This window comes from Rhinoraja longicauda, chromosome 7, assembly GCF_053455715.1.
Source record: "Rhinoraja longicauda isolate Sanriku21f chromosome 7, sRhiLon1.1, whole genome shotgun sequence".
In the NCBI taxonomy this organism is placed as follows: domain Eukaryota; kingdom Metazoa; phylum Chordata; class Chondrichthyes; order Rajiformes; family Arhynchobatidae; genus Rhinoraja; species Rhinoraja longicauda.
The window spans coordinates 4,306,876-4,332,785 of record NC_135959.1 but is presented as its reverse complement, the minus strand read 5'-3'; the positions used below and the strand labels follow the sequence as shown (position 1 = coordinate 4,332,785).

At 48.7% G+C, this 25,910-nt stretch overlaps 1 protein-coding gene and 4 non-coding genes across 7 annotated transcripts; 4 read left to right on the top strand and 1 right to left on the bottom strand.

Annotated features, from left to right (window-relative positions):
* Positions 1-279: 279 nt before the first annotated feature.
* On the bottom strand, positions 280-18,274 carry tsku (tsukushi small leucine rich proteoglycan homolog (Xenopus laevis)). Of its 3 annotated transcripts, none has more exons than XM_078401996.1 (2): positions 18,000-18,274; positions 280-2,835 (listed from the first exon to the last, which is right to left on the bottom strand). In XM_078401996.1, exon 2 carries the CDS (start codon positions 2,826-2,828, stop codon positions 1,749-1,751), a length of 1,080 nt encoding a protein of 359 aa, XP_078258122.1. In that variant the 5' UTR covers positions 2,829-2,835; positions 18,000-18,274; the 3' UTR covers positions 280-1,748. The 3 variants fall into 3 exon arrangements, with proteins under 3 accessions (XP_078258122.1, XP_078258123.1, XP_078258124.1); XM_078401997.1 differs by having other exon boundaries at positions 18,049-18,274; XM_078401998.1 differs by lacking the exon at positions 18,000-18,274 and adding an exon at positions 5,248-5,365.
* On the top strand, positions 8,238-8,309 carry trnae-uuc (transfer RNA glutamic acid (anticodon UUC)). The gene has a single exon. It is a non-coding gene; the product is annotated as a tRNA-Glu (tRNA).
* On the top strand, positions 10,476-10,547 carry trnae-uuc (transfer RNA glutamic acid (anticodon UUC)). Its single transcript has one exon. It is a non-coding gene; the product is annotated as a tRNA-Glu (tRNA).
* Positions 11,612-11,683, top strand: trnae-uuc (transfer RNA glutamic acid (anticodon UUC)). Its single transcript has one exon. It is a non-coding gene; the product is annotated as a tRNA-Glu (tRNA).
* Positions 13,133-13,204, top strand: trnae-uuc (transfer RNA glutamic acid (anticodon UUC)). The gene has a single exon. It is a non-coding gene; the product is annotated as a tRNA-Glu (tRNA).
* Positions 18,275-25,910: the final 7,636 nt, after the last annotated feature.

Sequence of the window (25,910 nt, the reverse complement as noted above, 5' to 3'; positions counted from 1 at the left end):
TTCATCACCCTCTGACTAAAGCAATTGCTCCTCATCTCCTTCCTAAAGGGATGCCCTTCTATTGAGGCTGTGCCCTCTGGTTCAGGAACCTCCCACTGGTGGAAACATTCTCTCCGCATTCACTCTGTCCGGGCCATTCACTATTCATTACGTTTCAATGAGGTCCACCCTCATCCTTCTAAACTCCAGGGAGCTGACGCCCAATGCAGTCGATTGCTCATGTGTGATGAAGTGTAACAAGTGAAAAGCAGCCAAGATGAAACAGTCCATTGTAAAGTGGTCTAATGCTCCAGTTTTATTACCAAACAAATCATTCAACTTAATTGCATCTCAAGTGGAGTTAGGTATTACTGCACAGATATTTAGTTTTATTATTCAGGCGGCACATCGGCACACCTAGAGCGCCAGAGACCCCAGGTCTCAGCTGCTGTCTGTGTGGAGTTTGCACCTTCTCCCTGCGACCGCGTGGGTTTTCTCCGGGTGCTCTGGTTTTTTTCTCTCACATCCCAAAGACGTGCGGATTCGTAGGTTAATCGGCTTCTGTAAATTTCCCCTAGCGTGTGTCGGGATTGGATAGGAAAGTGGGATAATATGGAACCAGTGAGAACGGGCGATCGACGGTCAGCATGGACTCAGTGGGCCGAAGGGCCTGTTTCCACACTGTATATTTCGATCATCGATTGTAGGGGGGGGGGAGAGGGGACATGAATGTCTGGCACATAGCATCAGCTGATCCACATTCCAAGGCAGCATTCTTTCCCAATAGTTCCCAAACTAAAATTTAAAGCAAAGATAATCTCTCTCACAGGGGATAATAAAAACGTGAAAGGCACTGGCAGCACTGAAGGGAGGGGCTTATGAGGTCAACACAAGGAACTGCAGTTGCTGGTTTACCAAAACAAAAAAGAGACAAAGTGCTGGGGTAACTCAGCATCTCTGGAGGACACGAATATGTGACATTTCGGGTTGGGACCCTTCTTCGGATTGTGGTAGGGGAGAGACAGCTGGGGGTAGGATAAAGCCTGGCGAGTGATAGGTGGATACAGGCAATGGGGGGGGGGGGGGGGAGGGGGGGAGGGGGGGTGGAGAGGGTTGAATGGCAGATGGTTGGACAAAGGCCAAGGACAAAAGGGTGTGAAATAAGGAGAGAGGAGGCATGAAATGTGAAGCCAGATGAAGGGATAGACGTGGAAGTTGATGGGAATGGGAGGACAGGATCTTGGATGAAACGCGTGCATTTAGAGATGGGGCACAGGGAAGAGAAGGGGGCATAAAGGATGGGGAGGGGGTGAAAGGGAGGCCTATCTGCTCGTCACCAGAAAATGGGACCTTCACAGCAGACGGAAGCTTCACGCCTTTGTAACGTGCCAGCCATCCACCCATGGTCACCCATGAGACTTGCAGAGAAGGCCTGGCACTTCCATAAAGCCTTTGGTTGAGACTGTCCGTTTATTATTAAAAGAAAAAGGGACCAACTTCCAAAGGAAAAAAACTCCACATAAACATGACAGTCTGAAGAGGGGTCTCGACCCGAAACGTCACCCATTTCCTTCCCTCCCGCGATGCTGCCTGACCCGCTGAGTTACTCCAGCATTTTGCGTCTACCTTCGATTTTACCCAGCATCTGCAGTTTCTATTCCCCCCCCCCCCCCCCCCCAGGAAAACCTGATGGTCCGTGGCAACATAGGAAGTTTAATTAATGAAGGCACTTCGGAATTCCATTGAATTGGAAAGGCACTGGAGGAAGTTCATTTCAGTTTCAAAGTGTATTGAACGTCCGAGGAGCCACTGACGTCAAGGCAGTGAAGGGATTGCTCCTTCTGGGCAAAGCCGAACTGCCGGTGGAAAGGACCCTCCTTGGCGGTCTTCGCGCACCTCAGCAGGCTGGCACCGATGGCGATGGTTTTGATGGCGGGCAGGTGGTTGAGAATGGCGTCAGGCAGGGCGGCCACGCCAGACATCTCCAGGCGGAGCTCCTGCAGGGAACCCAGGCCCTCGAACACCTCCAGGCTCACGGACGTCAGCTTGCCGTTGTGCGACAGGTCCAAGACCTGGAGGCTCTGCAGACCCCGGAAGCTGGCGGGGGACAGGTCGGACAGCTCCGGGAGAGCCCGGAGAGACAGGCGGGTCAGTTCCCGCAGTCCCGCGAAAGAGTCCCCGGGAATGCTGGAGATGGCGTTCCCGCCCAGGCCCAGGTAGCGCAGGGGGATGTCGGAGAGGTAGCGGGTCGGCACTGAGTCCAGTCTGTTCCCCGATAATTCCAGGCTGTAAATATTGGGGGTGGCCCTGTCCAGACTCCGGGCAACTGTGGTTATCAGGTTCCTCGACAGGTCCAAGCTCAGAGGCTTCATGTGGCCGTTGGAGGAGAAGGTGTCCAGGTTGATGCTCCGTAGCCCGTTGCTGCTGAGGTCAAGCTCGCCCAGGGGCAGGTTGGTGAAGATGCCGTCCTCCAGCACTTCCAGGGAGTTGTGACTCAGGTTCAAGGCCTCGAGGTACCTCAGCTTGGAGAAGGTGCTGGAGGACATCCCCGCGATCTCATTGTAGCTGAGATCCAGGCTCATCAACATGGTGTACCCAGGCCCCGTGAACATCTGGGGAGACACGGCCCTCAAGCGGTTGTGGGACAAGTCGAGGTAAGAGGTGTCCAGCGGAATGGGGACGACGGTGAGGTGAGGGCCAACGCCACTGCAGTCGACCTTGGTGAGGCTGAAACTGCTGAACATCCCAAAGCTTTCCACCTCGCAGTGACACTCCGGCAAGCAGGTCATCAGACCATGGTCGCAAGAGACGAGGAGCGCAACCACGGCCAACCAGGCAGAACAAGCCATTGTCTACCTGCATTGAAAGAGGAGAAAACAACGAGGGTTATTAAGGCAGGTTTCAACCTGCACCAAGGTACAGAACAAAATAGTTACAGAGTTGAACAGAACAATTGAGAAACAAGATCACGTTTCACTTGAGCCAGTTTCTACTGACTGGTTGGATAGAATTACTGACATTACCAGGGTTGCGCAGAGGTAGAGTTGTTTAAGAAAATAACTGCAGATGCTGGTACAAATCGCAGGTATCACAAAATGCTGGAGTAACTCAGCAGGTCAGGCAGCATCTCGGGAGAGAAGGAATGGGTGACGTTTCGGGTCGAGACCTTTCTTCAGACTGAGTTGTTTAGTTTAGTTTTTGAGATACAGCGCGGAAACAGGCCCTTCGGCCCACCGGGTCCGCGCCGACCAACGATCCCCGCACATTAACACTATCCTACACACAAGCTAGGGACAGTTTTTACATTTATACAATTATACCGAGCCAATTAACCTACAAACCTGTACGTCTTTGGAGTGTGGGAGGAAACCGGAGCACCCGGAGAAACCCACGCAGGTCACGGGGAGAACGTACAAACTCCGTACAGACAGCGGCGCCCGTAGTCGGGATCGAACCCGGGTCTCCCGCGCTGCATTCGCCAGAGTGTGGGATAGCGCTAGTTTACAGGGATCGCTGGTTGGTGCAGACTCGGTGGGCCGAAGGGCCCACACTGTTTCCACACTGTGCCTCTAAACTGAAACTGATCAAATGTGAGGGGTCGCATTTTGGGAGATCACACGCAAGGGGAAAGTATATGGAAAATGGCAGGACTCCTAAGAGCATTGATGTGCAGAGGGATCTTGGGGCCCAAGATCATTGAAAGTAGATCGGGTGGTAAGAACAGTACATGGTATGCTTGCCTTCATCGGTCGAGGCACTAAGTACAAACGTCAGCAACAGAGACACAGAAAACGTCTCCTCCCCATTCTCTCTGCAGATACTGTCGGACCTGCTGGGTTCCACCAGCACTTTGGGTTTTTTTGGACAAAAATTGACAACATTTTACACAATAATACACTGGAATTTAGAAGGATGAGAGGGGATCTCATATACACTGGTCGATGAGAGCGTGGAAGGACAGGCATGAGAGGGGAGAGGAAGAACAATGGGGGACCCGGTGTGGGGGGGGAGACTGCCGTGACGGAGAACAATGGACAATGGCGGGGGGGGCGGGGGACACCACTGGACAATGGGGACCGCCGTGAGGGGAGGGGGGGGGGAAGAACAATGGACAATGGGGGGTGAGGACACAGGACAATGGGGACCGCCGTGAGGGGGAAGGGAAGAACAATGGGGGGGGGGGACACCACAGGACAATGGGGACCGCCATGAGGGGAGGGGGGGGGGGGAAGAACAATGGACAATGGGGGGTGAGGACACAGGACAATGGGGACCGCCGTGAGGGGGAAGGGAAGAACAATGGGGGGACGGGACAGGACACCACAGGACAATGGGGACCGCCGTGAGGGGGGGGGGAAGAACAATGGAGGACCCGGCATGGGGGGGGGGGGGGGGGAAGGGGAAGACCACCATGAGGGGGAGGGGAGAACAATGGACAGTGGGGGGTGGGGACACAGGACAATGGGGACCGCCGTGAGGGGGGGGGGGGAGAGGGGAAGAACAATGGACAATGGGGGGTGGGGACACAGGACAATGGGGGGACCGCCGTGAGGGGGAGGGGAAGAACAATGGAGGAACCGCCATGAGGGATGTGGGGGGAGAACAATGGGGGGGGGGACGACAAAATGGGGACCGGCGTGATTTGTAACACCGTCAGCGCAGTCGGTGGCCGCCATTTGTATACATTGTGAACGCAAGCAAAGAAACTCAACGTGCGCAGTCACATGTGATGATAAAGTATTCCTATTCGTAAACCTAAAACTAACCAACATACAGCTAAGCCTACAGCTCATTAGACCGACACAAAATGTTGGAAGAACTCTGGGACAGGCAGCATCTCTGGAGAGAAGGAATGGGCGACGTTTCGGGTCGAGACCCTTCTTCAGATTTGACCCGAAACATCACCCATTCCTTCTCAGTTCCGAAACATAGAAAATAGGTGCAGGAGGAGGCCACTTGGCCCTTCGAGCCAGCACCGCCATTCATTGTGATCATGGCTGATCATCCACAATCAGTAACCCGTGCCTGCCTTCTCCCCATATCCCTTGATTCCACTAGCCCCTAGAGCTCTATCTAACTCTCTTTTAAATTCATCCAGTGAATTGGCCTCCACTGCCTTCTAGATTTAGAGATACAGCGCGGAAACAGGCCCTTCGGCCAACTGAGTCCGCGCCGCCCAGCGATCCCCGCACATTAACACTATCCTACACACACTAGGAACAATTTTTATTTATTTTTTACATTTACCCAGTCAATTAACCTACATACCTGTAAGTCTTTGGAGTGTGGGAGGAAACCGAAGATCTTGGAGAAAACCCCACGCAGGTCACGGGGAGAACGTACAAACTCCGTACAGACGGCGCCCGTAGTCAGGATCGAACCCGAGTCTCCAGCGCTGCATTCGCTGTAAGGCAGCAACTCTAACGCTACGTCACCGTGCCGCCCAGTGGCAGAGAATTCCACAAATTCACAACTCTCTGGGTGAAAAGGTTTTTTCTCACCTCAGTTTTAAAAATGGCCTCCCCTTTATTCTTGGACTGTGTGGCCCCTGGTTCTGGACTCCCCGAACATTGGGAACACTTTTCCTGCATCGTCATTCATCACCCATTCCTCCTGGCTCAGTTCCTCCAGCATTTTGTGTCTATCGTCAGTTGAAACCACCACCTGCAGTTCCTTCCTACACATTCAGCCGAAGCTTTGGTTGGTTTAGCGATGCATTTCCAGCAAAGATACGTGAAATTTGCCACGTGAATGAACAGCGGAATTCCTCCGACTTCACATCGGCTGGGCAAATGTGTACAAAGGTACTAAATTTCCAATTCCTCTCTCGAGCCGAGTCACAAGACTGGGGCTTCAAGTCTTGAGCGAGTAAATTTAAAGATGAGCTCATTGCCCGAGAAGTCAACCCATCCTCCATTTGAAAGGAGACATAGAAACATAGAAAATAGGTGCAGAAGTAGGTCCATTTATCTCTAAGAGCCAAATCCAGCTCTCTCTTGAAAACATCACTGGAATTTAGAAGGATGAGAGGGGATCTTATTGAAACGTATAAGATTATTAAGGGGTTGGACACGTTAGAGGCAGGAAACATGTTCCCAATGTTAGGGGAGTCCAGAACCAGGGGCCACAGTTTAAGAATAAGGGGTAGGCCATTTAGAACTGAGATGAGGAAAAACTTTTTCAGTCAGAGAGTTGTGAATCTGTGGAATTCTCTGCCTCAGAAGGCAGTGGAGGCCAATTCTCTGAATGCATTCAAGAGAGAGCTGGATAGAGCTCTTAAGGATAGCGGAGTCAGGGGGGTATGGGGAGAAGGCAGGAACGGGGTACTGATTGAGAATGATCAGCCATGATCACATTGAATGGTGGTGTTGGCTCGAAGGAACGAATGGCCTCTTCCTGCACCTATTGTCTGTTGTCTATCGCCATTCACCAGACTTGGTGAAACATTCACCAGATTTGGACATCACCACCACTAATGCCAATATTTACAGCACATCCGTAAACGCTGCTCAAATGGCCGAGGGTGCAAAGGGATTAACTACATCTGGAGCCACACGGGCTTTAGACTGGATAAGGACAGCAGGCATCAAGCAATCAATAAAGGTCATCAGCTCAAATGGCTTATAGACAATAGACAATAGGTGCAGGAGGAGGCCATTCGGCCCTTCGAGCCAGCACCGCCATTCAATGTGATCATGGCTGATCATTCTCAATCAGTACCCCGTTCCTGCCTTCTCCCCGTACCCCCTGACTCCGCTATCCTTAAGAGCTCTATCTAGTTCTCTCTTGAATGCATTCAGAGAATTGGCCTCCACTGCCTTCTGAGGCAGAGAATTCCACAGATTCACAACTCTCTGACTGAAAAAGTTTTTCCTCATCTCAGTTCTAAATGGCCTACCCCTTATTCTTAAACTTTGGCCCCTTGTTCTGGACTCCCCCAACATTGGGAACATGTTTCCTGCCTCTAACGTGTCCGACCCCTTAATAATCTTATACGTTTCGATAAGATTGCTAGCTTCAAGGTCGCCATTACAGCTGGATGTATTCAAGAGAGAGCTCTTCGGGCTAACGGAATCAAGGGGTACGGGGAGAAGGCAGGAACGGGGTACTGATTTTGGATGATCAGCCATGATCATACTGAATGGCGGTGCAGGCTGGAAGGGCCGAATGGCCTACTCCTGCACCTATTTTCTATATTTCTATGTTTACTGAAAATGGCATTTACATTCCACTCCCTCTTCTCCCCTCTCCCATCAGGCAAAAGGTACAGAAGTGTGAAAACACACACCTCCAGATTCAGGGACAGTTTCTTCCTGGCTGTTATCAGGCAACTGAACCGTCCTACCACAACCAGAGAGCGGTCATGAGCTACCACCTACCTCATCGGAGACCCACGGACTATCTTTAATTGGACTCAATCTGTCTCCACCTATATCCTTCCTTTGTCCCACCCCCGACATCAGTCTGAAGAAGGGTCTCGACCCGAAACGTCACCCATTCCTTCTCTCCCGAGATGCTGCCTGACCCGCTGAGTTACTCCAGCATTTTGTGAATAAATCGATTTGTACCAGCATCTGCAGTTATTTTCTTATATATATATACATTGCACTAAACTTTTTCTTTTATCATGTGGACGGCTCGTATGCAACCATGTGTAGTTTTTCTGCTGACTGGTTAGCACGCAACAAAGGCTTGTCGCTACTGAGGTACACGTGACAGTAAACTAAACTAACATCGGTAGAGTCACAGTCACTCAATGCTGACCAACACGCCCCATCTACGCGGGTCCCATTCGTCGACATTTGGGCAACTCTTTGCGCCCACTTCACAGATCAAGGATCTACTATTATCCAAGACAATCGCTCTGCTCCCTTAAATCCCAGCAGTGGTTCAATATTTCATGACGGAAGAGAATATAGTTCTCAGCATTGTAGCGCATCAGTTCCATAGACAAAGTCCAATGTCCGCAATGCGGTCGGTAGAGGTGAATCGGACGGCACCCTAGCTTATGGAAGGGCAGTTCAGCAGCCTGATAACAGAGATCAGCCATCCAGACTGATGGCTCCCAGCCCAGTAAGTTAAACACAGCTGCTACATACACAACTCTTCCAAAAGACTACCTATCGCTAATAGTAACCTTTATCCCTCGATCAATAATTCACGGCCGATTATTGGATCAGATGGAGATCGTTTTTGCGTGCCAATTATCTGCAGTGTTTCTTACAAGAGTGACTACATTTCAAAGTGCTCCATCAATCTCCCATGTGGTCTAGCGGTTAGGATTCTTGGTTTTCACCCAGGAGGCCCGGGTTCAACTCCCGGTGTGGGAATTGAAACGTTATTATTATGCCCAGGCAGATAAGAAGTGGCCCTGGCATCATGTTCAGCACGGGCATAGTGGGCCGAAGGGCATGCGAGAGATGTGTGTAGGAAGGCACTGCAGATGCTGGTTTATACTGAAGATAGACACAAAATACTAGAGTAACTCAGCGGGACAGGCAGCATCTCTGGAGAGAAGGAATGGGTGACGTTTCAGGTCGAGACCCTTCTTCAGACTGATGTCAGGGAAAAAGATAGGATGTAGTCGGAGACAGGATGACTGGCAGGAGAACTGGGAAGGGGGAGGGGATAGGGAGGGAAAGCAGGGACTATCTGAAGTATTCTTTCTCTCCAGAGATGCTGCCTGACCCGCTGAGTTACTCCGGCAATTTGAGTCTACCTTCAATTTAAACCAGCATCTGCAGTTTACTTTCCCACACATCGGGTGGAAATGAATAGGTTCTGGACCTGAAATGAGTTGCTGCCTGACCTGCTGAGTTACTCCAGCGTTTTGCATCTATCTCAGGTGTTGGAGGAACTGTGGCAGGTCATGCAGCATCCTTCCTTTGTCCCGCCCCCCTGACATCAGTCTGAAGAAGGGTCTCGACCCAAAATGTCACCCATTCCAACTCTCCCGAGATGCTGCCTGACCTGCTGAGTTACTCCAGCATTTTGTGAATAAATATGCAGCATCTAGGGACAGTGTCTTCCCAGCTGTTATCAGACAACAGAACCATCCTACCAGCAATTAGAGAGTGGTCCTGAGCAACCATCTACCACATTGGAGAATAATATAAGAAAATAACTGCAGATGCTGGTACAAATCGATTTATTCACAAAATGCTGGAGTAACTCAGCAGGTCAGGCAGCATCTCGGGAGAGAAGGAATGGGTGACGTTTCGGGTCGAGACCCTTCTTCAGACTGATGTCAGGGGGGCGGGACAAAGGAAGGATATAGGTGGAGACAGGAAGATAGAGGGAGATCTGGGAAGGATGAGGGGAAGAGAGGGACAGAGGAACTATCTAAAATTGGAGAAGTCGATGTTCATACCACTGGGCTGCAAACTGCCCAGGCGAAATATGAGATGTTGTTCCTCCAATTTCCGGTGGGCCTCACTATGGCACTGGAGGAGGCCCATGACAGAAAGGTCAGACTGGGAATGGGAGGGGGAGTTGAAGTGCTGGGCCACCGGGAGATCAGTTTGGTACCACATTGGAGACCCGTGTACCATCTATGATTGGACGTTACCGGCTCTATCTTGTAGTGAAAGTTATTCACTTTATCTTGTACCTGAATACTGTGGACGGCTGGATTGTAATCATGTACAGATGCTCCCCGACGTACGATGCTTCGACATACGATATTTCGACTTTACAATGGTGCAAACGCTGGGCAACGGCATTGAGCCGCAACTCGCTTCCGGCCACGTGATCAGGTGTATTAAATTCATTTTGACTGACGATATTTTGGGTTTGCGATGTGTTTATCGGAACGTGACCCCATTGTAAGTTGAGGAGCACCTGTATTGTCTTTCCGCTGGTTGGATAACAGAGAGAGAGCTAAATAGAGCTCTTAAGGATAGCGGAGTCAGGGGGTATGGGTAGAAGGCAGGAACGGGGTACTGATTGACAATGATCAGCCATGATCACATTGAATGGCGGTGCTGGCTCGAAGGGCCGAATGGCCTACTCCTGCACCTATTGTCTAACACGCAACAAACGCTTTTCACTGTACCTCGGTACACGTGACCACGGACCATATAAGAAACATATAAGATTATTAAGGGGTTGGACACGTTAGAGGCAGGAAACATGTTCCCAATGTTGGGGGAGTCCAGAACCAGGGGCCAGTTTAAGAATAAGGGATAGGCCATTTAGAACGGAGATGAGGAAAAACCTTTTCAGTCAGAGAGTTGTGAATCTGTGGAATTCTCTGCCTCAGAAGGCAGTGGAGGCCAATTCACTGGATGCTTTCAAGAGAGAGCTAGATAGAGCTCTTAAGGATAGCGGAGTCAGGGGGTATGGGGAGAAGGCAGGAACGGGGTACTGATTGAGAATGATCAGCCATGATCACATTGAATGGCGGTGCTGGCTCGAAGGGCCTACTCCTGCACCTATTTTCTATTGAACTAAACTCAAACTCAAGAGTGACTACATTTCAAAGTACTCCATCAATCTCCCATGTGGTCTAGCGGTTAGGATTCCTGGTTTTCACCCAGGAGGCCCGGGTTCGACTCCCGGTGTGGGAATTGAAACGTTATTATTATACCCAGGCAGATAAGAGGTGGCCTTGTCATCATGTTCAGCACGGGCATAGTGGGCCGAAGGGCATGCGAGAGATGCGTGTAGGAAGGAACTGCCTGGCCCGCTGAGTTACTCCAGTGTTTTTTGTCTATCTCAGGTGCTGGAGTAACGTGGCCGGTCATGCAGCATCTAGGGACAGTTTCTTCCCAGCTGTTATGAGACAACAGAACCATCCTACCAGCAACTAGAGAGTGGTCCTGAGCAACCATCTACCTCATTGGAGACCCACGTGCTATCTTTGATCGAACTTTACCGGCTTTATCTTTGTAGTGAACGTGACTCATTTTATCCTGTATCTGCACGCTGTGGACGGCTCGATACACTGGAATTTAGAAGGATGAGAGGAGATCTTATCGAAACGTATAAGATTATTAAGGGGTTGGACACGTTAGAGGCAGGAAACATGTTCCCAATGTTGGGGGAGTCCAGAACAAGGGGCCACAGATTAAGAATAAGGGGTAGGCCATTTAGAACTGAGATGAGGAAAAACTTTTTCAGACAGAGAGTTGTGAATCTGTGGAATTCTCTGCCTCAGAAGGCAGTGGAGGCCAATTCTCTGAATGCATTCAAGAGAGAGCTGGATAGAGCTCTTAAAGATAGCGGAGTCAGGGGGTATGGGGAGAAGGCAGGAACGGGGTACTGATTGGGAATGATCAGCCACGATCACATTGAATGTTGGTGCTGGCTCGAAGGGCCGAATGGCCTCCTCCTGCACCTATTGTCTATTGTAGCGACCATAGAGATTGGTCCTGGGAGTCGAACCCTCAGATTGGCCAGCAAGGTCACGTGTGGGTGCGACCGTAGGGATTGGTCCAGGGAGTTGAGCCCGCTGATTGGACAGCGACGTCACGTGTGGTTTTGGCGCCCAAAATTGTCTATTGTAATTGTGTATTGTCTTTCCACTGGCTGGATAACGCGCAACAAAAGCTTTTCACAGTACCTCGGTACACGTGACATCAAACTAAACTCAAACTCAAGAGTGACTACATTTCAAAGTGCTCCATCAATCTCCCATGTGGTCTAGCGGTTAGGATTCCTGGTTTTCACCCAGGAGGCCCGGGTTCGACTCCCGGTGTGGGAATTGAAACTTTATTATCATGCGCAGGCAGATAAGAGGTGACCTTGGCATCATGATCAGCACGGACATAGTGGGCCGAAGGGCCCCGTGTGAGATGTGTGAAGGAAGGAAATGCAGATGCTGGTTCACACTGAAGATAGACATAAAATGCTGGAGTAACTCAGCGGGACAGGCAGCATCCCTGGAGAGAAGGAAGGGGTGACGTTTTAGGTCGAGACCCTTCTTCAGGCTTGTGAGAGAAGTCAGGTGGAAATGTATAGGTTCTGGAATTGAAATGAGATGCTGCCTGACCCGCTGAGTTACTCCAGCGTTGTGTGTCTATCCAAGGCGCTGGAGGTCAGGCAGCATCCATGGAACAGAGGGGCACTCGGTGTTGAGTTCAGACCCTGCATTATAGCACCACAGTTAATGTGCCAAAGACTGCAAAGGTCAATATTGTATTGAGTTCAGTCAGTTCCCAATTCCCCCGAGGGTGAATATCACCAACGGTCAGTATTGGCCAACCCACAATTCACACAATGGCCAAGAAAGCACACCAACTTCCTCAGACAATTAAGGAAGTTCAGCAAATCTCCAACGACTCTCACCAACATCGTAGAAAGAATCCTCTCCAGGTACATCACAAGAAATTGCAGAGTTGTGGACGCAGCCCAGACCATCGCACAAACCAACCTCCCCTCCATTGACTCCATCTACACCTCGCGCTGCCTCGACAAGGCCAGCAGCATCATCAAGGACCAGTCTCACCCCCGGTCACTCCCTCTTCCCCCCTCTCCCATCGGGCAAGGGGTACAGAAGTATGGGCGGCACGGTGGCGCAGCGGTAGAGTTGCTGCCTTACAGCGAATGCAGCGCCGGAGACTCGGGTTCGATCCTGACTACGGGCGCCGTCTGTACGGAGTTTGTACGTTCTCCCCATGGGTTTTCTCCGAGATCTTCGGTTTCCTCCCACACTCCAAAGACATACAGGTATGTAGGTTAATTGGCTGGGCAAATGTAAAAATTGTCCCTAGTGGGTGTAGGATAGTGTTAGTGTGCGGGGATCGCTGGGCAGCGTGGACTCGGTGGGCCGAAAGGCCTGTTTCTGCGCTGTATCTCTAAATCTAAAAATCTAAAATCTGAAACGCACACCTCCAGATTAAGGGATAGTTTCTTCCCGGCTGTTATCAGGCAACTGAACCATCCCACCGCAACCAGAGAGCGGTCCAGATCTCCCATCTACCTCATTGGAGACCCTCGGACTATCCTTGATCGGACTTTACTGGCCTCATCTTACAGTAAACATTATTCACTTTATTCCCTTTATCGTGTATCTGTACACTGTAAATGGCTTGATTGCAACCATGCATAGTCTTTCCTCTGACTGGATTGCATGCAACAAAAGCTTTTCACGTTGACAACAGACTAAGTTCAATCTCAAGAGTGACTCCATTTTCAAAGTGCTCCATCAATCTCCCATGTGGTCTAGCGGTTAGGATTCCTGGTTTTCACCCAGGAGGCCCGGGTTCGACTCCCGGTGTGGGAATTGAAACTTTATTACTAAACGCTGGCATAATCTAACCCACCTGACCTCAGGCAACTGAATCATCCCATCAACAACTACAGAGCAATTCGATTTATTCACAAAATGCTGGAGTAACTCAGCAGGTCAGGCAGCATCTCGGGAGAGAAGGAATGGGTGACGTTTCGGGTCTTCAGAAGAAGAAGGGTCTCGACCTGAAACGTCACCCATTCCTTCTCTCCCGAGATGCTGCCTGACCTGCTGAGTTACTCCAGCATTTTGTGAATAAATCGATTTGTACCAGCATCTGCAGTTATTTTCTTAAACAACTACAGAGCAGTCTTGACTTACCATCTACCTCATTGGACTATCTTAAAAATTAGACTTTTCTGGATTTTTAAATCTTACACTAAATGTTATTCCCTTGATCCTGCGTCTATACACTGTAAATGGCTCGATTGTAATCACATATCGTCTTTCTTCTGACTGGATAGCACGTTACAAAAAGCCTTTCACTGCACCTCAGGACAATAAACTGAACTAAACTGAGGTTTGGCAATTTCGATGCCCAAGACCACAGGAAATTGCAGAGAGTTGTGGATGTAGCCCAGCCCCTCACACAAACTCACCTCCCCCCTCTCCCCACCATCGACATATATCATATATATACAGCGCGGAAACAGGCCTTTTCGGCCCACCAAGTCCGCGCCGCCCAGCGATCCCCGCACACTAACACTATTAACACTATCCTACACACACTAGGGACAATTTTTACATTTACCCAGTCAATTAACCTACATACCTGTACGTCTTTGGAGTGTGGGAGGAAACCGAAGATCTCGGAGAAAACCCACGCAGGTCACGGGGGGAACGTACAAACTCCTTACAGTACAGCACCCGTAGTCAGGGTCGAACCCGGGTCTAAAGTGCGGGGATCGCTGGTCGGTGCGGACTCGGTGGGCCGAAGGGCCTGTTTCCGCGCTGCAAACTCTAAACTAAACTTCCAGCAGCCTGGCTGTGTCAATATTGGGAATCCAGGTACAATAATTACATGGCATAAATTTTTTTTTGGCTATTGTTCTTAATTTTTTTTCGTCCCAGTAATTAAGGTTTTCCCTCACAAGGTTAAATGTTCCTGATAGAATGCCCTGATCTGCAGGGAAATGAGAGCCGTCCCACTTGGGCAAACTTTAAGGTTTGCTCCATTACATCTATAAAGTTAATAGCCTGCATGTGATGCATTAACACAATTACATCCGCCTCAAAGCCCTCGTGTTCCCAGCTAGATCGCTGCACGAACCCGAGACGAGGTCGTTTCTACTCTTTTTTAATTTTTTTTTAAAAGGGACAAAATAAAAGAGTGGGATGGAGAGGAGCTCCAAGAAAGTTTTCGAATGGTGTAAAGTTGCTTAAATACGCCACAAAATTAACGCAGGCCGAAAATGAAACATTTCAGGTCACAAAATGCTGGAGTAACTCAGCAGGTCGGGCAGCATCTCAGGAGAGAAGGAATGGGCGACGTTTCGGGTCGAGACCCTTCTTCAGACTGAAGAAGGGTCTCGACCCGAAACGTCGCCCATTTCTTCTCTCCTGAGATGCTGCCTGGCCCGCTGTGTTACTCCAGCATTTTGTGAAATAAATACCTTCAATTTTGTACCGGCATCTGCAGTTATTTTCTTACACTATTTCAGGTCAGATCACAGAGCACGAGAGAGAGAGAGAGAGAGAGAGAGAGAGAGAGAGAGAGAGAGAGAGAGAGAGAAAGCAAGGGAGGGAGTGAGAATTTCGAGACCCTGCACACCAAAGCGACCTTACGGACTAGTGCCACTGTCGTTTAACCAACTCGCTTGCAAAACGCCGGAGTAACTCAGCGGGTCAGGCAGCATCTCTGGAGAGAAGGAATGGATGACATAGTCACCTCCAGTCTGAAGAAGGGTCTCGACTGGAGGCAAGGGACAAAACTAAAAATGGGCAAAGGCAGACACAAAGTGCTGGAGTAACTCAGCGGGTCTGCAGGATCTCTGGAGAACGCGGGTGGGCGACGTTTCTGGACACGGTGAAGGAAACCTTCCTTCGTCATTTAACATGGGCAAAGCGTGCAGTCCCAGTCCAGCATTTCAGAGCAAACATTGGGAAGTAATCTTTAAAATAGACTTTTGTTCCACGGTGTTGCATTAAGTGCAAAAGGCAATATATAATATGTATGTGTGTGTGTACAGACAAACACACACACACACACACACACATATATATATATATAATAATAATAATAATAATGCATTACATTTATATAGTGCTTTTCAAACACTCAAAGACACTTTACAGGGATACATACAGGGATACATACTGTATATATACAGTATACATATATACATACACACACATACACACAGTATACATGTATGCACACGCATACATACACACACACACCTGCGTATACATATATCCACATACACCCATGCGTGTATGTGTAGGAAAAAAACTGCAGATGCTGGTTTAAATCGAAGGTAATACGTGTCACAAAACACCCATACAGGAATGGGTGACGTTTCGGGTCGAGACCCTTCTTCAGACTGGAGGTGACTATGTCACCTATTCCTTCTCTCCAGAGATGCTGCCTGACCCGTTGAGCCTTACTCCAGCATTATATATATATATATATATATATATATACACACACACACATATATATATACATACACACATATACATACACACACACACACATATATATATACACACATAGTATGTCCATATATATATAATATATATATATATATATACACATATACACACACATATATATACACATATATATATACACACACACATATACATATATACACACACATATAGACACACACATAGTATGTTCATATATATATATATATAGACACACATATGCATATACACACACATATATGCACACATAGTATGGTCATATATATACACACACACATATATATAATACAAAATATGTATGTGTGTGTATATGCGTCTGAAGAAGGGTCTCGACCCGAAACGTCTCCCATTCCTTCTCTCCTGAGATGCTGCCTGACCCGCTGAGTTACTCCAGCATTTTATGACACCACGCGTCTGTAAATGTATGTGTGTATATTTATTTATTTATATATATATATATATATATATTTTAAAACAGCAACAAAAAAAAAACTATAAAATTAAAAAAAAACTTTTCCTCCGTGTTCTGCAGTCAAATGAAAGCCCCAGGCAGGCAGGGAGGCTGGGAGGCAGGGCTCCACTATTGTCCGCCGTCGCCTCTCACACCGCTGGTGCAGAGAGAGTGGACCCCCAACAAAAAAAGGCAAGCCACGCTGGTGCAATAATGTAATGAGCCGGGCGTGCGGGGACCTGGAGAGGGAAGTTGTGGAGGAGGGCTGGAGTCTGGCGCATGTTGCTACTACTAACGTCTGCCTTTTTGTTTGTTGCCTGAAGAACCGCCACTGTGTCTACCTACCATTTGCTCCAAAAATACTTCCTTGCAATCAACTCGACCACCAATTCAACTCCGCGTGTGTTGGAGGGGCAGCTTTAATATATATATATATATTTACAAAAGAAAGCGATACAGAGATTGCAGTTAAGAGGGGGGAGGGGAGAAGTGTAGGTCAAATATATATATATATATATATATATATACTTAACTGCAATCTATCGTTTTCTTTTGTATTTACAAAAGAAAACGATACAGAGATTGCAGTTAAATATAAATATATATATATATATTTACAAAAGAAAACGATACAGAGATTGCAGTTAAGTATATATATATATATATATATTTATATTTAACTGCAATCTCTGTATCGTTTTCTTTTGTAAAATTTGTAAATACAAAAGAAAACGATAGATTGCAGTTAAGTATATATATATATATATATTTGACCTACACTTCTCCCCTCCCCCTCTCTCCCCCTCCCCTTCCCCCCTCCCCTCCCCTCCTCCCCTCCCTCCCTCCCCTTCCCCTTCCCCCCTCTCCCCTTCCCCCCTCTCCCCTTCCCCCCTCTCCCCTCTCCCCTTCCCCCCTCTCCCCTTCCCCCTCTCCCCTCTCCCCTTCCCCCCTCTCCCCTCCTCTTCCCCCCTTCCCTCTTCCCCCTCTCTCCCTCCCTCCTCTTCCCCCCCTCTCTCCCTCCTCTCCTCTTCCCCCTCTCCCCTCCCCCCTCTTCCCTCTTCCCCCCTCTCTCCCTCCTCTTTCCTTTTATATATATATATTTAACTGCAATCTCTATCATTTTCTTTTGTAAATTTTGTAAATACAAAAGAAAACGATACAGATTGCCAGTTAAATATATATATATATATATAAAAACACATTTAACTTCAATCTCTGTATCGTTTTCTTTTGCATTAAATAACCCAGTCCCCCCACCCCCCACCCCCCCCAAAAAAAAATAATCTGACGAGCAACCGGTCAAAACGTTGCTTGTTCAGCGAGAACAAAACCTTATGGGAAATGTTTTTAAAATCCCCCCAGAAATTGCGACCAGCAGTGCAAACTCAAACTACCTACAAGTTTTCAGTCGACCTTCGAAACATATCTCACTCTGTATTGAAAAGTAGTTCAAACCATTTAAAAAAAAAAAAACACACACACAATCTAAAACTATTACACTATTTAAAAAATAAAAAAAAAGTTTTGCACTTTAAGATAAAATATATACATATATTAATATAACGCCCCAGTTTAAAGATGAAAATGCAACCGCGTTTTCAGGAGAATTGCTTTTGTTTTGCAGAGTTCACACCTCCTGATTTCTGCCGTGGTAACTAACGGAGGCTCATACAGTCAGAAACTTACCGCTCTGCAACGTGTCCACCACCAAGCACACACACTGTTACACACTGACCCAAGTCTCTTTGGACTCCTCGGCTCTACTTTCCAGCTTGAAAGCAAGGCTTGTGTTTTATTTTAAAGTTGCAGAGCCTTCTCTCTCTCTCTCTCTCTGTTAGCAATCGTGCCCTCGCCCTCCTCCTAAGTCCGGGACGCCACACAGAGTAGCAGTGAGACGGAGAAAGCTCTAAATGCACCACCTTTGGACCGTCCCATTGCAACCAGCCAACTACCTACCTCTAGTCTCACAGGGGCACAAAAAACGCTCCGCTACGCTCTGCTATGCACCGCCTCCCAGACAGACTGCGCATTCAACGCTGCTCCACTTGGGGGCGGCAGCGAGCCGCATTTTTTGATTTTTTTTTTTATCAATGGGTCAGAGCTGCTGGGACGTGTGTGGGAAGGAACTGCGGATGCTGGCTGAAGCTGAACCAAGTGGACTGAACCTCTCCTGCATTGGTGCAGCACCCTCTCCTTTCCCCCCCTCTCTTCCCCCTCCTTCCCTTCCCCCCTCTCTTCCCCCCTCTTCCCTTCCCCCCTCTTCCCTTCCCCCCCTCTTCCCTTCCCCCCTCTTCCCTTCCCCCCTCTTCCCTCTCTCCCCCCCTCTCTTCCCCCCTCTCTTCCCCCCCTCTATTCCCCCCTCTCTTCCCCCTCTTCCCTTCCCCCTCTTCCCTTCCCCCCTCTTCCCTTCCCCCTCTCACCTTCCCCCCTCTCCCCTTCCCCCCTCTCCCCTTCCCCCTCTCCCCCTCTTCCCTTCCCCCCCTCTCTTCCCCCTCTCTTCCCCCCTCTCTTCCCCCCTCTCTTCCCCCCTCTCTTCCCCCTCTCTTCTCCCCTCTCCCCCCTCTCTTCCCCCCTCTCTTCCCCCCTCTCTTCCCCCCTCTCTTCCCCCTCTCTCCCCCCCTCTTCTCCCCCTCTCTTCCCCCCTCTCTCCCCCTCTTCTCCCCTTCCCCCCTCTCCCCTTCCCATCTCTCCCCTTGCCCTCTCTCCCCTTCCCCTCTCTCCCCCTTCCCCTTTCCCCTTCCCACCTTCTCCTCTCACCCCCACTCCTCTCTCCCCCAACCCCTCTCCCCCTTCCCTTCTCCCCTACCCCTCTCCCCCCATCCCCTCTCCCCCCCATCCCCTCTCCCCCCAACCCCTCTCCCCCCTTCCCCCGTCTATTGACAAATTGTAATCTTTACCGAAGTCAATGAACTGATAAACCTGCGCTTCTTTGGTGTGTGGGGGGAAACCGGAGCACCCAGGGAAAACCCACACAGTTATGGGGAGAAGGTACAAACTCCATTCAGGCAGCACCTGTGGTCAGGATCGAACCTGGGTTCCTGCAAGCGCTGTAAGGCAGCTACTCTACCGCTGCACCACCGTGCTGCCCTTTAATAAGAACCTGAGACAATAGACAATAGGTGCAGGAGGAGGCCATTCAGCCCTTCGAGCCAGTACCGCCATTCAATGTGATCATGGCTGATCATTCTCAATCAGTACCCCGTTCCTGCCTTCTCCCCTTGCCCCCTGACTCCACTATCCTTAAGGGCTCTATCTAGCTCTCTCTTGAGGGGTAACTATTTCACACAAAGGGTGGTGGGGTGTATGGAACGAGCTGCCGGAGGAGGTGGTTGAAGCAGGGACTACCGCAATGTTTAAGGAACATTTCGAGAGGTACGTGGATAGGACAGGTGGGCCAAACGCAGACAGGTGGGACTAGTGTAGATGGGGCATGTTGGTCGATGTGGGTAAGTTGGCCCGACAATCGTAGGTCATGTCAAAAGGTCATAAGTGATAGCAGCAGAATTAAGCCATTCTGCCCATCAAGTCTACTCCGCCATTCAATCGTGGCTGATCTATCTCTCCCGCTCAACCCCATTCTCCCGCCTCTTCCCCGTAACCCCTGACACCCGTACTAATCAAGAATCTATCTATCTCTGCCTTAAAAACATCCATGGCCTCCACAGCCGTCTGTGGCAATGAATTCCACAGATTCACCACGTAGAAACATAGAAAATAGGTGCAGGAGGAGGCCATTTGGCCCTTCGAGCCTGTACGCACTGCCATTCATTGTGATCATGGCTGATCATCCACAATCAGTAACCCGTGCCTGCCTTCTCCCCGTACCCATTGATTCCGCTAACCCCTAGAGCTCTATCTAATTCTCTTTTAAATTCATCCGGTGAATCGGCCTCCACTGCCCTCTGTGGCAGAGAATTCCACAAATTCACAACTCTCTGGGTGAAAAAGTCCCTTCTCACCTCAGTTTTAAATGGCCTCCCCTTTATTCTTAGACCCTTGTGGCCCCTGGTTCTGGACTCCCCCAACATCGGGAACATTTTTCCTGCATCTAGCTTGTCCAGTCCTTTTATAATTTTATACGCCAGTCCTTTTTTTCCTCATCTCCTTCCTAAAAAAAGTCCTTTAATTGGGAGGCTATGACCGCTGGTCCTAGGTAACTCATCAAAACCACCTTTGTGTTTCCAGGAGGTTTGTGCACCTGGCTGCACCTATGTTCTGTCCCAGTTGTGCAAATATTAAGAATTTAACTGTGTAATTCTAAATCATAATGTGGTTATCTTTCTCAAAATGAAAGCCATCGTTCAGTCTAATTAGTCACTAAGGAACAAGCCCTTCCATTGCCTCCATCTCCATCACGTTGCCTCGGCAAGGCCAGCAGCATAATCGAGGACCAGTCTCACCCCGGTCACTCCCCCTTCTCCCCCTCCCGTCAGGGCAAGAGGTACAGAAGTGTGAACACGCACACCTCCAGATTCAGGGGCAGTTTCTTCCCAGCTGTTATCAGGGCAACTGAACCATCCGATCACCAACTAGAGAGCGGTCCTGAGCTACCATCTACCTTACTGGAGACCCGCGGTCTATCTATTAGGGCGGCACGGTGGCGCAGCGGTAGAGTTGCTGCCTTGCAGCGAATGCAGCGCCGGAGACCCAGGTTCGATCCCGACTATGGGTGCTGTCTGTGCGGAGTTTGTGCGTTCTCCCCGTGACCTGCGTAGGTTTTCTCCGAGATCTTCGGTTTCCTCCCACACACGTACAGGTATGTAGGTTAATTGGCTTGGTAAATGTAAAAATTGTCCCTAGTGGGTATAGGATAGTGTTAGTGTGCGGGGATCGCTGGGCGGCGCGGACCAGGTGGGCCGAAAGGGCCTGTTTCTGCGCTGTATCTCTAAACTAAACTATCTTTTAAATAAACGGGTCCTTTTCGGAATGGCAGGCAGTGACTAGTGGGGTACCGCAAGGCTCAGTGCTGAGACCTCAGTTATTTACAATATATATTAATGATTTGGACGAGGGAATTGAATGCAACTTCTCTAAGTTTGCGGATGACACGAAGCTGGGTGGCAGTGTTAGCTGCGAGGAGGATGCTAGGAGGCTGCAGAGTGACTTGGATAGATTAGGCGAGTGGACAAATGCATGGCAGATGCAATATAATGTGGATAAATGTGAGGTTATCCACTTTGGCGGCAAGAACTGGAAAGCAGAGTATTACCTGAATGGTGGCCAATTAGGAAAAGGGGAGATGCAACGTGACCTGGGTGTCATGGTGCACCAGTCATTGAAAGCAAGCGTGCAGGTGCACCAGGCAGTGAAGAAAGTGAATGGTATGTTAGCATTCATAGCAAGAGGATTTGAGTATAGGAGCAGGGAGGTTCTGCTGCAGTTGTACAGGGCATTGGTGAGACCGCACCTGGAGTATTGTGTACAGTTTTGGTCCCCTAATCTGAGGAAAGACATTCTAGCCTTAGAGGGAGTACAGAGAAGGTTCACCAGATTGATCCCTGGGATGGCAGGACTTTCATATGAAGAAAGACTGGATAGACTAGGCTTATACTCGCTGGAATTTAGAAGACTGAGGGGGGATCTTATAGAAACATATAAAATTCTTAAGGGGTTGGAGAGGCTAGATGCGGGAAGATTGTTCCCGATGTTGGGGAAGTCCAGAACCAGGGGTCACAGCTTAAGGATAAGGGGGAAGTCTTTTAGGACCGAGATGAGAACGTTTTTTTTCACACAGAGAGTGGTGAATCTGTGGAATTCTCTGCCACAGAAGGTAGTTGAGGCCAGTTCATTGGCTATATTTAAGAGGGAATTAGATGTGGCCCTTGTGGCTAAAGGGATCAGGGGGTATGGAGAGAAGGCAGGTACGGGATACTGAGTTGGATGATCAGCCATGATCATATTGAATGGCGGTGCAGGCTCGAAGGGCCGAATGGCCTACTCCTGCACCTATTTTCTATGTTTCTATGTTTCTATCTTAAATCAGACTTTACTGGACTTTATCTTGCACTAAACATTATTCCCTTTATCCTATATCTGTCCACTGTGGACGGCTTGATTGTAATTATGTGTAGTCTTTCCGCTAAATGGGTAGCACTCAACAAAATGCTTTTCACTGTATCTCCGAACACGTGACAATAGATTCGTTTAGTTGAGTTTAGAGTTACAGCACATAAACAGGCCCTTCGGCCTATCGAGTCCATGCCGTTCTCCATACACCACACACGAGGGACAATTTACAAATTCACAACTCTCTGGGTGAAAAGGTTTCTTCTCACCTCAGTTTTAAATGACCTCCCCTTTATTCTCAGACTGTGTGGCTCCTGGTTCTGGACTCCCCCAACATTGGGAACATTTTTCCTGCATCTAGCTTGTCCAGTCCTTTTATAATTTTATATGTTTCTATAAGATCCCCTCCAATCTTTCTGAACTCCAGAAGTCAATTAATCTACAACAACAAAAAGCTTTTCACTATGTCTTGGTGTATGTGACTATAAACTAAACTAACCTAAACATCTCGCACTACCTAGGACTTGTTTTCTAATTGTGTTTTTTGCACTGAAGTCTTGATTTTTAGCACTTTTTTATTTTGAATTGAATTGAATGGAATAAGTTTATTGGCCAAGTATGTGCACATACAAGGAATGTGCCTTGGTGCTCCGCTCGCAAGTAACAACACGAACATACAGTAAACAATTAAGAATAAAACACAAAACATTAAAACATTAGGAATACAACATTATCATTTAAACATGCGAAGAATGAAATGAAATACCAAAGCAAAAGGAGGCTACAGACTTTTGGTTGTTGAGTAGAGCTGCTGCTCGTGGAAAAAAGCTGTTTTTATGTCCGGCTGTGGCTGCTTTGACAGTCCGGAGTCGCCTTCCAGAGGGAAGAGCTTCAAAGAGTTTGTGGCCAGGGTGAGAGGGGTCAGAGATGATCTTGCCCGCTCGCTTCCTGGCCCTTGCAGTGTACAGTTCGTCAATGGGGGGGAAGGTTGCAGCCAACAACCTTCTCAGCTGTGCGAACGATCCGTTGCAGCCTCCAGATGTCGTGCTTGATGGCTGAGCCAAACCAGACCATGATGGAGAAGGTGAGGACAGACTCTACGATGGCAGTATAGAATTGGACCATCATTGCCTGTGGCAGACTGTGTTTTAGACAATAGACAATTGACAATAGGTGCAGGAGGAGGCCATTCGGCCCTTCGAGCCAGCACCGCCATTCAATGTGATCATGACTGATCATTCTCAATCAGTACCCCGTTCCTGCCTTCTCCCCATACCCCCTGACTCCGCTATCCTTAAGAGCTCTATCTAGCTCTCTCTTGAATGCATTCAGAGAATTGGCCTCCACTGCCCTCTGAGGCAGAGAATTCCACAGATTCACAACTCTCTGACTGAAAAAGTTTTTCCTCATCTCAGTTCTAAATGGCCTACCCCTTATTCTTAAACTGTGGCCCCTTGTTCTGGACTCCCCCCAACATTTGGGAACATATTTCCTGCCTCTAACGTGTCCAACCCCTTAATAATCTTATGCGTTTCGATCAGATCTCCTCTCATCCTTTTCTCAGTTGCCGCAGGAGGTACATCCTCTGTTGGGCCTTTTACATTTTTTTGCAGTATTGAATAATTGATGTATAGTCCATGTCTTTGTGTGTTGACTGAGTACACGAGACTGTGGTGCTGCTGCCTACATGATGTTATTTGTAGCTGTACCTCACCGTCACCCATTCCTTACCTCCAGAGATGCTGCCTGACCCGCTAAACCAGCATCTGCAGTTCCTTCCTACACATGATAAAACCTGACTAGAAACTTGGCCTGAAGTGCAAGAGTATTGCTTCATCAGCAGTCACATGGGCTTCCTGTCCTGGGCCTCCTCCGTTAACAGAGCAAAGCCACACACAAAATTGGAGGAACAGCATCTCAGATTCCGCTTGGATAGCTTACCACCCCAGCGGTATGAACGTTGAGTTCTCCAAATTTAAGTCAACTACTTTCACTCCCCTCCCCTCCTCCTCCCCCTTGTCCCACTTTGTGTCGATCACTAGGGCGGCACGGTGGCGCAGCGGTAGAGTTGTTGCCTTGCAGCGCTTGCGGCACCAGAGACCCGGGTTCGACCCCGACTACGGGCGCTCCCTCCAGTGTAATATTTGAACCACTTCCCATATCTCAGCAGCAACTCTGGGCAGAGGTCATTGTAAGAACATTCCCTATATCAATGAAGACAGACACAAAATGCCGGAGTAACTCAGCGGGTCAGGCAGCATCTCTGGAGAAAAGGGATATATGTGACGTTTCAGATCAAGACCCTTCTTCAGACTGGGAGACGGGGGGGGGGGGGGGGAAACTAGAAGTATGAAAAAGTGCAGGGCAAATCAGAGCCAGCACTGATGGCCAAAGTGCCACAATGTTCCATAGTGCAGGGTGGAACTGCAGATGCTGGCTTAAACCGAAGACAGATGCTGGTCAGGCAGCATCTTTGGAGAAAAGGAAGGTCTTAAGGAATAGGAGTACAATTAGACAATAGACAATAAGTGCAGGAGTACGCCATTCGGCCCTTCGAGCCAGCACCGCCATTCAATGTGATCATGGCTGATCATCCCCAATCAGTACTCCGTTCCTGCCTTCTCCCCATACCCCCTGACTCCTCTATCTTTAGGCCATTTGGCCCATCAAGTCTACTCTGCCATTCAATCATGGCTGATCTATCTCTCCCTCCCAACCCCATTCTCCTGCCTTCTCCCCATAACCTCTGACACCCGTACTAATCAAGAACCTATCTATCTCTGCCTTAAATATATCCACTGACTTGGCCTCCTCAGCCTTCTGTGGCAAAGAATTCCACAGATTCATCACCCTCTGACTAAAGAAATTCCTCTTCATCTTCTCCTTAAAAGAACGTCCTTTAATTCTGAGGCTGTGACCTCTAGTTCTAGACTCTTCCTCTAATGCAAACATCCTCTCCACATCCACTCTATCCAAACCTTTCACTGTTCTGTATGTTTCAATGAGGTCCCCCCTCGTTCTTCTAAACTCCAGCGAGTACAGGCCCAGTGCCGACACACGCTCATCATAGCTTAACCCACTCATTCCTGGGATCAGGAATGGGCGATGAATTCCACAGATTCGCCACCCACTGGCTAAAGACATTCCTCCTCACCCCCTTTCTAATCTCCATTCTATACTTCGGTAACACAAATGAGAATAAATTGTATTGAACGTAAATGACGATGTAAAGCTGCCAAGAATCAATATGTTGAAAGGCTGGAGCGATTGGGCTTGTATACACTGGAATTTAGAAGGATGAGGGGGGATCTTATTGAAACATATAAGATAATTAGGGGATTGGACACATTAGAGGCAGATAACATGTTCCCAATGTTGGGGGAGTCCAGAACAAGGGGCCACAGTTTGAGAATAAGGGGTAGGCCATTTAGAACGGAGATGAGGAAGAACTTTTTCAGTCAGAGGGTGGTGAAGGTGTGGAATTCTCTGCCTCAGAAGGCAGTGGAGGCCAGTTCGTTGGATGCTTTCAAGAGAGAGCTGGATAGAGCTCTTAAGGATAGCGGAGTGAGGGGGTATGGGGAGAAGGCAGGA